Below are 12,606 nucleotides of genomic sequence, written 5' to 3'. Positions count from 1 at the left end.
TTTAAAATGCCCTTTCTTAAAGGCAACAAAGTAAACATTGACTAGAATGTTCCTTTAGGAAGATAGTTTTAGAGGAAGAGCCTGAGCAAATTTGACTAAAGAATGTTTTTACTTTTTCCATGTGGGAGATCTTATGTAGTAATAAGGAATTGTTGTCTGATGCTGTGATTCTCAACATGAAGAAACTGTTTTTTCTTAAAGGGACAGTCTAGTCCAAAATAAACTTTCATGAGTCATATAGAGCATGTAATTTTAAACAATTTTCAAATTTACTTTTATCACCAATTTTGCTTTGTTCTCTTGGTATTCTTAGTTGAAAGCTAAAACTAGGAGGTTCATATTCAAATTTCTAAGCCCTTGAAGGCCGCCTCTTCTCTCAGGGCATTTTGACAGTTTTCACCACTAGAGGGTGTTAGTTCATGTGTTTCATATAGATAACACTGTGCTCACACACGTGGAGTTTCAGTGAGCCAGCTCTGATTGGCTAAAATGGATGTCTGTCAATAGAACTGAAATAAGGGGGCAGTTTGCAGAGGTTTCGATACAAGGTAATCACAGAGGTAAAAAATGTATTTATATAACTGTGCTGGTTATGCAGAACTAGGGAATGGGTAATAAAGGGATTATCTATCTTTTTAAACAATAACATTTCTGGTGTAGACTGTCCCTTTAAGTATAAAACATGTTGTTATTAACACATTAACAATAAAGGAGAATTAGAAATATAGGTACATTAAATTACTTAAAGGGATACTAAACCCACATTTTTTCTTTCATGTTTCAGATAGAGGATGAAATTTTAAGCAACTTTCTAATTTACTCCTATTATAATTTTTTCTTCATTCTCTTGCTATCTTTATTTAACCCTTTGAGTGCTAAGCACTTTCCCACCTGGGTGCTAATATTTTCTATGTTTTTTGTAATTTTTATTATTTTAGAAAAAAAATTTTTTAACTTTTTTTTACAGACCCCCAAAACTTAAACTGTTAGGCGATTACCTTTCCAACAGTGGGTCTTGGGTGTCTGTAGCTGCTTAGATGCCTGTGATACAGGCTTCTAAGCAGCATGCCCCCTCCTCCTATACTTAACATTGTTAAGTATAAATAAAGCCCCCGCGATGCCTGTCACTCTACAGGCACGATTGCCGGGGTAGGAGCAATTTGGAGCCCCCAGATCTCCCTCAAGGTGGGAGAGTGATCATGACGGCTCTGAGCCGTCATTAGCACTCAGAGGGTTAAAAAGCAGTAATGTAAATCTTAGCAGCCAGCCCATTTTAGGTTCAGCACCATGGATAATGCTTGCTTATTGGTGGCTGACATTTAGCCATCAATAAGCAAGCATAAACCAGGTTCTCAACCAAAAATGGCCGGCCCCTATGCATTACATTCCTGCTTTTTATATAAAGATAGCGAGAGAATGAAGAAAACTTGATAATAGTAGTAAATTAGAAAGTTGTTTAAAATTGCATGCTCTATCTGAATCATGAAAGAAAATAATTGGGTTTAGTGTCCCTTTAAGATTGCCTCATTTAGAGGTTTAAGGTTTATGTGTACATGTGTAAATAATATTGCCATTGTTATGTAATCGTTGATGCAGTATTCATTTCTTTGTCCCTTTTATTACCTGGCTTAAAGGGACAGTAAAAACTTTGGAGTTGTAATGTAAAATGCTTTATTATGCATATTATAAGAACTTTGTATAATGTAATTTTTTGTTCTGCCCATTTTTTCCCCTTAAGAGAAGTTTGAAAACTCAATGCATACATTGCAAGCTTCTGAAGCATAACCTCTCCAAATATATGCCCCTAATTTGCAATTTATCTTACATTTTCTGCTGAAGCCAAACAATAGAATTTTTTTTTTTAACACAATGACAGTGGCAAGGACTCCCAACTCAAGTCCAGATTGCTTCCTCCAAATAAGGAAAGGGGTGGTTGGAGTTTGACCACAGAAAAACCATTGCAGGAAACAACGTGTTAATTACTTCTGATAACATTCAGACTATGCTGGTATGGTGATTTGTTGGAAGAGTGCAGAAAATATTGTCATTACAGGCTGTTTACTGGACCTTTTAAGAAATATGAAAAAGTTGTTTTCTTTTACAAGATATGACAAGTCCACGGATTTACTTACTTATGGGATTATGCCTCCTGGTCAGCAGGAGGAGGCAAAGAGCACCACAGCAGAGCTGTATATATGGCTCCTCCCTTCCCTCCCACTCCAGTCATTCTCTTTGCCTGTGTTAGTGGTAGGAAGAGGTAAAGTGAAGTGTTAGTTTAGATTCTTCAATCAAGAGTTTATTGTTTTTAAATGTTACCAGTGAGTACTATTTTTCTCAGGGTAGATCTTCAGGTGTTTCAACAATGGGAACTGAGGAGATTCTCCATTCTCTCTTCACTCCCCATGCTGGTGCTGCCCTGCTGATGGTCTTATCAGATATTACATAAGGCCCTATTTTTCCCCACAGATCTACAGGAGGTGATGATGAGACCTCTTCTTCGTGTGGGACAGGTTTATGAGGTGATTATCACTGCGGTATGTACAGTCTTTTTGTTTCTGGGGAGACAGTGTAGCTCAGAACAGACTGGACGTTAGTTGCTGCAACACAAAAGGGGTAATCAACTTGCAAGAAGTTTTATTTACCTAGCTGTTTCCTCTCTTATACTATCTATGTGTATAGCAGTGGGTTGGTATACTTATGTGACCCATTTTTCCCATGCAGTGTTTTTCTTTGGGGTTTTTCTTATACCGCCCACGAAGGGTGGGGCTTATGTTCACGCACTTAGCCGCGCACTTGCTATTCTGGCTTCCGACAGTCACGGAGGGGTATTTCGAAGCTCCTGTGTTTCCTAGGTCCGCTTGGTTTCAGTTGTTCAAGATCGCAAACGGACTTAGGCAGCGGTCCACAGAGGGCCTCTCTTGTTGGTTGTTAATTTTAGTCATAACACAAAAAGGACTATTATAACCTAACGCTTTTGAATAGGTTTTGTTATAACAACTTCCTATTTCTATTTGTTGCACGTATGCAGTAAAATTTGTATTGTTTTAAATTTTAAAGGCACAGTACATATTTATTTCATTTTATATCTTACGACCAATATTGCTCTTTGTTTTTCTTTTTATCATGGCTGACCTACTGGAACATACTTGTTCTATGTGCTTAGCTGCCAATGTTTAACCCCCTCTTACATTTTGTCCCTCCTGTACTGAGAGGGCCTTACAGGGCTCTGAAGTGGGAGGTAGGGAGACTCTATCTGAAGGGGAATTGTCTGATTCAGGAAGTACCTTGCCCCAGACAGATTCGGACGTAATGTCCTTCAGATTTAAGCTTGAACACCTCCGTCTCTTGTTGCGGGAGGTTTTACTGACTCTAGATGACTGTGACACTATTGTGGTAGCATCAGAGAAATTGTGTAAGATGTACAAATATCTAGAGGTCCCTTCTTATTCTGATGTTTTTCCGGTTCCTAAGAGAATTTCGGAAATTATTACACGGGAATGGGATAGACCGGGTATTCCGTTTTCACCTTCCCCTACCTTTAAGAAAATGTACCCTATAGCTGACACCGTTCTGGATTCTTGGCAAGCAGTTGTGTTTTCAAGGACCCTATGGACAAAAAAGTTGGAGGGTCTTCTAAAAAGCTATTTATTCATCAAGGGTTTCTATTACAACCGACGGCCTGCATTATACCAGTCACAACGGCGGCCGCTTTTTGGTTTGATTCCTTAGAAGAGTCCCTTAAAGGGACATTATACTCTCATTTTTTCTTTGCATAAATGTTTTGTAGATGATGAATTTATATAGCCCATAAAGTTTAAAAAAAAATAAATGTATAGTTTGGCTTATTTTTAAATAACATTGCTCTGATTTTCAGACTCCTAACCAAGCCCCAAAGTTTTATATGAATACTGTCAGCTACCTTCTCCAGCTTACTCCTGTTTGTGTAAAGGGTCTTTTCATATGCAAAAGAAGGGGAAGGGGGGAGTGTCTTATTTGCCACTTGCAGTGGGCTTTCCAGCTACCTTTTCAACAGAGCCAAACTGACAGCTTCTAAGTAAGTTTTTAAACAGTTTTATACTGGATTTTTATATCAGTATCTGTGCATCTTATTCTTTATAGTAGTGTCTATTAAATGCAGTTATATGAAAATGAGTGTATACTGTCCCTTTAAGACTGAGACTTCTTTAGAGGAAATACTAGATAGAATAAAGACCCTTAAGCTGGTGAATTCTTTTGTTACAGATACCGCTTTCCAGATCGCCAAATTGGCGGCTAAGAATCCAGGATTTGCCATTTTAGCTCGCAGAGTCTTATGGTTAAAATCTTGGTCTGCGGATGTGTCCTCTAAATCCAAGCTTTTGGCTATTCCTTTCAAGGGTAAGACCCTATTCGGGCCTGACTTGAAAGAGATAATTTCTGACATTACGGGAGGTAAGGGTCACCTCCTACCTCAGGATAAAACATCTAAGCAGAGGGGCAGACAGAGTAATTTTCGTTCCTTTCGAAATTTCAAGGGAGTCCCCTCTTCCGCTAAACAGGAAGGGAATTTTGCACAAGCCAAGTCCGTCTGGAGACCCAACCAGGCTTGGAACAAGGGTAAACAAAACAAGAAGCCCGCTGCTCCCAAGACAGCATGAAGGGGCGGCCCCCGATCCAGGACCGGATCTAGTAGGGGGCAGACTTTCTCTCTTTGTCCAGGCTTGGATAAGAGACGTTCAGGATCCCTGGACACTGGAAATCGTGTCTCAAGGGTATCAAGGGTATCAGCTGGAGTTCAAAAATTCCTTCCCAAGGGGAAGGTTCCTTCTTTCACGATTATCTGTAGACCAGATAAAAAAGAGAGGCGTTCTTACGTTGTGTAAAAGACCTCTCCACTATGGGAGTAATTTGTCCCGTTCCAATACAGGAACAGGGGCAGGGGTTTTACTCAAATCTTTTCGTGGTTCCCAAAAAAGAGGGATGGTTCCGACCCATTTTAGATCTCAAGTGTCTAAACAAGTTTCTCAGAGTCCCATCCTTCAAGATGGAGACTATTCTGACAATTCTTCCATTGATCCAGGAGGGTCAATATATGACTACCGTGAATTTAAAGGATGCATACCTTCACATTCCTATCCACAAAGATTATCACCAGTTCCTAAGATTGACCTTTCTGGACAAACATTTTCAGTTCGTGGCTCTACCCTTCGGGCTGGCCACGGCACCCAGGATCTTCACGAAGGTTCTAGGATCTCTGCTGGCGTTTCTCAGACCGCGGGGCATTGCCGTGGTGCCTTATCTGGACGATATTCTGATCCAGGCGTTGTCTTATCAACTGACAAAGTCTCATACCGACATGGTTCTGTCCTTTCTAAGGACTCACGGGTGGAAGGTGAATCTAGAAAAGAGTTCACTAATTCCACAGACAAGGGTTCTTTTCCTGGGAACTCTAATAGATTCTGTATCCATGAAAATCTTCTTGACGGAAGTCAGAAAGTTAAAGATTCTGAATACATGCCGAGCCCTTCAGTCCAATCCTCGGCCTTCAGTGGCTCAGTGCATGGAGGTATTTGGATTGATGGTGGCGGCAATGGACATCATTCCGTTTGCTCGTTTTCATCTCAGACCTCTACAACTGAGCATGCTCATACAGTGGAATGGAGATTATGCAAATTCATCTCCTCAGATAGATCTGGATCAAGAGACTCTCTTCTTTGGTGGTTGTCGCAGGATCATCTGCCCCAGGGGACGTGTTTCCGCAGATCCTCGTGGATGATAGTGACAACAGATGCCAGTCTACTAGGATGGGGTGCAGTCTGGAATTCCCTGAAGGCTCCTCAGGGTGTGTGGACTCGGTCGGAGTCTCTACTTCCAATCAATATTCTGGAATTGAGAGCGATATTCAATGCGCTTCAGGCTTGGCCTCAGTTGGCTTCTGCCAAATTCATCCGGTTTCAGTCGGACAACATCACGACTGTGGCTTACATCAATTATCAGGGAGGAACAAGGAGTTCCTTAGCGATGATAGAAGTATCCAAGATAATTTGGTGGGCGGAGGCTCACTCTTGTTATCTGTCAGCAATCTACATCCCAGGAGTGGACAACTGGGAAGCTGACTTTTTGAGCAGACAGACGTTTCATCCGGGGGAATGGGAACTCCATCCGGAGGTCTTTGCCACCCTGATTCTCAGGTGGGGCAGTCCGGAATTGGATCTGATGGTGTCTCGTCAGAATGCCAAGATAAGGATCCAGATCAAGGGATCCTCAGGCCGAACTGATAGATGCCTTGGCAGTGCCTTGGTCGTTCAACCTAGCTTATGTATTTCCACCGTTTGCTCTCCTCCTTCCCCGGGTGATTACACTGATCAAACAGGAGAGGGCTTCGGTAATTCTAATCGCTCCTGCGTGGCCTCGCAGGACTTGGTATGCCAATCTGGTGGACATGTCCTCTCTGCCGCCGTGGAAACTTCCATTGAGGCAGGACCTTCTCATTCAGCGATTCTTCCATCACCCGAATCTAGTTTCTCTGCAGCTAACTGCTTGGAGATTGAACGCTTGATTTTATCTAAGCGAGGGTTCTCTGATTCGGTCATTGATACCTTGATTCAGGCACGTAAGCCTGTTACTAGAAAGATTTACCATAAGATATGGCGTAAATATCTTTATTGGTGCAAATCCAAGGGCTACTCATGGAGTAGGGTTAGGATTCCCAGGATTTTATCTTTTCTACAAGAAGGATTGGAGAAAGGGTTGTCAGCAAGTTCCTAAAATGGACAGATTTCTGCTTTGTCTATTCTGTTACACAAACGTCTGTCAGATGTTCCAGACGTTCAATCTTTGAATTTGAGTTTGAATTTAGTTCTTAATGTTCTTCAAGGGGTTTCGTTTGAACCTATGCATTCCATAGATATTAAGTTATCTTGGAAAGTTTTATTTTTGGTTGCTATTTCTTCTGCTCGTAGAGTTTCTGAGCTTTCAGCTTTACAATGTGATTCTCCTTATCTTATTTTCCATTCTGATAAGGTGGTCTTACGTACCAACCTGGTTTCCCTCCTAAGGTTGTTTCTAATAAGAATATGAATCAGGAAATTGTTGTTCCTTCCTTGTGTCCTAATCCTTCTTCTAAGAAAGAGCGTCTGTTACATAACTTGGACGTGGTCCGTGCCCTGAAGTTTTACTTGCAGACGACTAAAGATTTTCGTCAATCATCTTCATTATTTGTTGTTTTTTCTGGAAAACGTAGGGGCCAGAAAGCTACGACTACCTCTTTCTTTTTGGCTGAAGAGTATCATCCATTTTGCATATGAGACTGCTGGACAGCAGCCTCCTGAAAGAATTATGGCTCATTCTACTAGGGCTGTGGCTTCCTCATGGGCATTTAAAAATGATGCTTCTGTTGAACAGATTTGCAAGGCTGCAACTTGGTCGTCTCTTCACACTTTTTCCAAATTTTCCAAATTTGACACTTTTGCCTCGTCCGAGGCTGTTTTTGGCAGAAAGGTTCTTCAAGCAGTGGTGCCTTCCGTTTAGGTTCCTGTCTTGTCCCTCCCTTTAATCCTTGTCCTATAGCTTTGGTATTGTATCCCATAAGTAAGGATGAAATCCGTGGACTTGTTATATCTTGTAAAAGAAAAGGAAATTTATGCTTACCTGATAAATTTATTTCTTTTACGATATGACGAGTAAACGGCCCGCCCTGTCAATTTCTAAGACAGGTTTTTATTTTTGTTGAACTTCAGTCACCTCTGCACCTTGGCTTTTCTTTTCTCTTCCTAACTTTGGTGGGAGGGAAGGGAGGAGCTATATATACAGCTCTGCTGTGGTGCTCTTTGCCTCCTCCTGCTGACCAGGAGGCGTAATCCCATAAGTAAGGATGAAATCCGTGGACTCGTCATATCGTAAAAGAAATACATTTATCAGGTAAGCATAAATTTCCTTTTTCTTAGATTTTTAATTATGGTGCTTCTCAGAATTTGTATAGATACAATTAGGGTTAAATTTATTGGTTTAGTAATTACATGAAATGGAAATACAATTCTAAGTGTTAGTGTAATAAATATATTTATTATTTTAGATATCCACCAGAGGCTCCAGAACTTCAAATTCGGAAAATGGCAGATCTTTGTTTTCTGGTGCAACATTATGACTTGGCTTACAGCTGCTACCACACTGCAAAGAAGGATTTCCTGAGTGATCAAGCTATGCTTTATGCTGCAGGGGCATTGGTAAGATATTTAATTTGCCTTACACTAAGCAAATTAGTTTCTGGGAATACTTATTCTATTGCAGGACAAATATTAATTTAGTTGAATATTGTATAAAAAAACAAAGGAGGGATTGATCACTTGGAGACCTCAAAATTAAGATGTCAGCGGAACAGATTAAAGGGACACTGAACGCAATTTTTTTCTTTTGTAATTCAGAAAGAACATGCATCTTTCTAATTTACTCCTATTATCAATTTTTCTTCATTCTCTTGCTATCATTATTTGAAAAAGAAGGCATCTAAGCTTTTTTTGTTTCAGTACTCTGGACAGCACTTTTTTATTGGTGGATGAATGTATCCACCAATCAGCAAGGACAACCCAGGTTGTTCACCAAAAATGGGCCGGCATCTAAACTTACATTCTTGCATTTCAAATAAAGATACCAAGAGAATGAAGAAAATTTAATACTAGGAGTAAATTAGAAAGTTGCTTAAAATTTCATGCTCAATCTGAATCACGAAATAATTTTTTTGTTTACAGTGTCCCTTTAATGTGACAATGTTATTACCAGTCCAAAATCATTATGAGCCAAATGCTTTATCATACAATATCATTCCCTGTTCTAAAAGCTTTTTTTCTGAGCAAGAACATGGATAAAGGGTTACTGTTTATCAAGGACTTTATTGATCTATGCAGTCAAACTCTTTCCACATAATGATTAATGTCATCAATAGTTACTATTACAAATATAAAATGGTTTAAGAGTTGGAATTAAACACAAGACGAGTTCCCAATGTCACAGTGGTAAGAGCTCATCAGTGATGGGATATGTCAAAATGTACCCATTGCAAATTAAAGGGATGCAGGTCTGTGTTCAAATAAATAAATCCAAATAATTTTTGTTAGTCCGTGAGTATGTTTGATAAGTGTCCCAATCATTAAATTATGGTAGCAAATTTTGGGAAGATTTGGAGAGAGGCAAAAGCAAACACATTTCTTTCATGTAATTGGCAAGAGTCCATGAGCTAGTGACGTATGGGATATACAATTCTACCTATCAGGAGGGGCAAAGTTTTCCAAACCTCAAAATGCCTATAAATACACCCCTCACCACACCCACAATTCAGTTTTACAAACTTTGCCTCCTATGGAGGTGGTGAAGTAAGTTTTGTGCTTGATTTTTATGATTTCTTCTATGATAAGCACTTCTAAGCATTCTGAAGCCCAATTCCTCTGAGTACAGTTTTGTCAGAGGAATGTAAAGAGAGTATCGCCTGTTTGATTTTATGGTTTTCCTTGCTGGAAATCTTTTCAAGGGTTCTCTGTTATCGGTCGTACTACCTCCCTTTTCAGATTGACGATATACTCTTTTATATTATTACCTCTGTTGATAGCTTTCAGTACTAGTTTGGCTATCTGCTATATGTGGATGGGTGTCTTTCAGTAAGTATGTATCATTATTTTAAGACACTCTCAGCTATGGTTTGGCGCTTTATGTATTTATATAAAGTTTTAAATATATGTATTTTACTTATATTTGCCATGAGTCAGGTCTATGTGTATTTCAGTTTGCAGTCCAGCAGTTTTGTTATGGGAATCATGTTTAGGAAGTTTCTCTTACCTGGGGTATAGTCTTTTTTTCAATTTGACTTGTTTTCTTTAAAAAAAACTTGCAGGCATATTAGGCTCACGAGGGCGCAAAATGCTGTTATTTATTGTGTCATTCTTGGCGCGATAAATTTTTTGGGCATGAATGTGCGTCTGTCATAACGCAAGATCGTCATTTCCGTCGTCTTAGTTGATGCAAGCTTGTTTTTTGCGCGGAATTGCGTTTTTGACGTGAGTTGCGTCATTTCCGGATGTTTGTTGGCACCAAAATATTTCTCAACTTCTTTTTGTATTGTTCGTCATTCTTGGTGCCAAAAAATGTATTTATATTTTACCCTACTTCCTATATGCTCCTTGCCTTCTTCTGCTCAGAGTGCTATGCTATTTGCTTTTTTGTCAATTTTAGCATCTACATTTTTTTCCCATTTGTGAAACTGCTATATGTGGAAATAAGATATTTTTGTTTAATGTTATTTTTTCTTTTTTACATTTTACAAGATGTCTCAATCTGATCCGGTCTCAGAAGTCGCTGTAGGAACCATGCTGCCTGAACACAGTTCTAGCAAAGCTAAGTGTATCTGTTGTAAGCTAGTGGAGATTATATTTCCAACTGTAGTATGTAACAGTTGTCATGATAAGCTTTTGAATGCAGAAAAGGTCTCTATTAGTGCTAGTACAGTATCTGTTGTTCCTTCAACATCTAAAGTACATGATATCCCTGTTTATATGAAAAATTATATTGCTGACGCGATACGGAAGGCTATGGCTGCTATACCGCCTTCAAATAAACGTAAAAGGTCTTTTAAAACTTCTCATATTACTGATGAAATTTGAAATGACCGACAACATACTGATATATCCTCCTCTGATGAGGATCTCTCTGACTCAGAAGAACCTACTTCAGACATTGACACTGATAAATCATCATATCTTTTTAAGATTGAGTATATTCGTTCTTTGTTGAAAGAAGACTTGATAACTTTGGATATTGAGGAGTCTGGTCCTCTTGATAAAAAATCCAGTAAACGTTTAAATTCTGTTTATAAACCTCCTGTGTCTACTCCTGAGGTTTTTCCTGTTCCTGATGCTATTTCTGATGTGATTGCTAAGGAATGGTCTAAGCCTGGTACTTCTTTTGTTCCTTCTTCAAGGTTTAAAAAGTTGTATCCTTTGCCAGTGGTTAATTTAGAGTTTTGGGAAAAGTAAGGTTGATGGGGCTATTTCTACTCTTGCTAAGCGTACTACTATTCCTATGGAAGATAGTACTTCTTTTAAGGATCCTTTAGATAAGAAGATTAAATCTTATTTAAGGAAAACTTATTTGCATTCTGACTATATTCTTAGACCTGCCATTTCTATGGCTAATGTTGCAGCTGCATCAACTTTTTGGTTGGATAGCTTAGCACAGCGAGAAAAAGACTGATTTGCATAGCATTGTTCGTTTGCTTCAACATGCCAAACATTTTATCTGTGATGCTATTTTTGATATTATCAAGATTAATGTTAAATCTATGTATTTGGCTATTTTAGCTAGAAGAGCTTTATGGCTCAAATCATGGAATGCTGACATGGTATCTAAATCTGGGATACTATCTCTTTCATTCCAGGGTAATAATTTGTTTGGTTCCCAGTTGGATTCAATTATTTCCACTGTTACTGGGGGTAGGGAGTTTTTTTGCCTCAAGATAAAAAGTCTAAAGGCAAATCTAAAGCTTCTAATCGGTTTCGTTCCTTTCGTCAGAATAGAGAACAGAAAACCATTCCTTCCTCTAAAGACTCTGGCTCCAATTGGAAGCCCTCCTCGAGTTGGAATAAATCCAAGCCTTACAAGAAACCAAAGCCAGCCCCCAAGTCTGCATGAAGGTGCGGCCCTCAATCCAGTTCTGCTGGTGGGGGGCAGATTGAAATTATTTCAAGACGTTTGGGCAGGTTCCATTCGGAATCATTGGATTCATAATATTGTCTCCCAGGGGTATCGAATAGGTTTCAGAATTAGACCTCCTGTGAAAAGATTTTCTTTTCTCTCTCACGTTACAACAAATACTGTGAAACCTCAGGCTTTTCTGAAGTGTGTTTCGGATCTAGAGCTTTCGGGAGTGATTGTAGCAGTTCCATTTCTGGAACAGGGTTTGGGTTTTTATTCAAATCTATTCATTGTTCCGAAGAAAGAAAATTCTTTCAGACCAGTTCTGGATCTCAAAGTTTTTAAATCGATTTGTAAGAGTCCCAACTTTCAAGATGGTGACTATAAGGATTATTCTGCCTTTTGTTCAGCAAGGTCATTATATGTCCACAATAGACTTACAGCATGCATATCTTCACATTCCTATTCATCCAGACCACTATCGGTTTCTGAGATTCTCTTTTCTAGACATGCATTACCAATTTGTTGCTCTTCCATTTGGCCTAGCAACAGCTCCATGGATCTTTTTGAAGGTTCTCGTACCCTTCTATCTGTAATCAGAGAGCAGGGTATTTCGGTGTTTCCTTATTTGGACAATATCTTGGTACTGGCTCAGTCTTTACATTTAGCAGAATCTCATACGAATCAACTTGTTTTGTTTCTTCAAAGACATGGTTGGAGGATCAATTTACCAAAGAGTTCTTTGATTTCTCAGACAAGGGTACACTTTTTAGGTTTCCAGTTAGATTCAGTGTCCATGACAAATGAAATTGGTTTCTGCCTGTCGAAACCTTCAGTCTCGATCATTCCCTTCAGTGGCTATGTGCATGGAAGTTTTAGGTCTCATTACTGCAGCATCGGACACCATCCACTTTGCTCATTTTCATATGAGACTTCTGCAGCTTTTCA

The 12,606-nt window shown here is 39.3% G+C and overlaps 1 protein-coding gene across 2 annotated transcripts in view; it reads left to right on the top strand.

The window, feature by feature from the left end:
- Positions 1-12,606, top strand: part of TRAPPC8 (trafficking protein particle complex subunit 8) — a 563,274-nt gene that overhangs the window by 230,932 nt on the left and 319,736 nt on the right. For both annotated transcript variants that reach the window (XM_053715000.1, XM_053715001.1), the window contains one exon: positions 8,054-8,204. In XM_053715000.1, coding sequence (XP_053570975.1) covers positions 8,054-8,204 — 151 coding nt within the window. The remainder of the gene's footprint in view (positions 1-8,053; positions 8,205-12,606) is intronic.

The sequence above is a fragment of the Bombina bombina genome, chromosome 5 (genome assembly GCF_027579735.1).
Source record: "Bombina bombina isolate aBomBom1 chromosome 5, aBomBom1.pri, whole genome shotgun sequence".
Taxonomy (NCBI): domain Eukaryota; kingdom Metazoa; phylum Chordata; class Amphibia; order Anura; family Bombinatoridae; genus Bombina; species Bombina bombina.
This window is presented reverse-complemented; position numbering and strand designations above follow the sequence as displayed.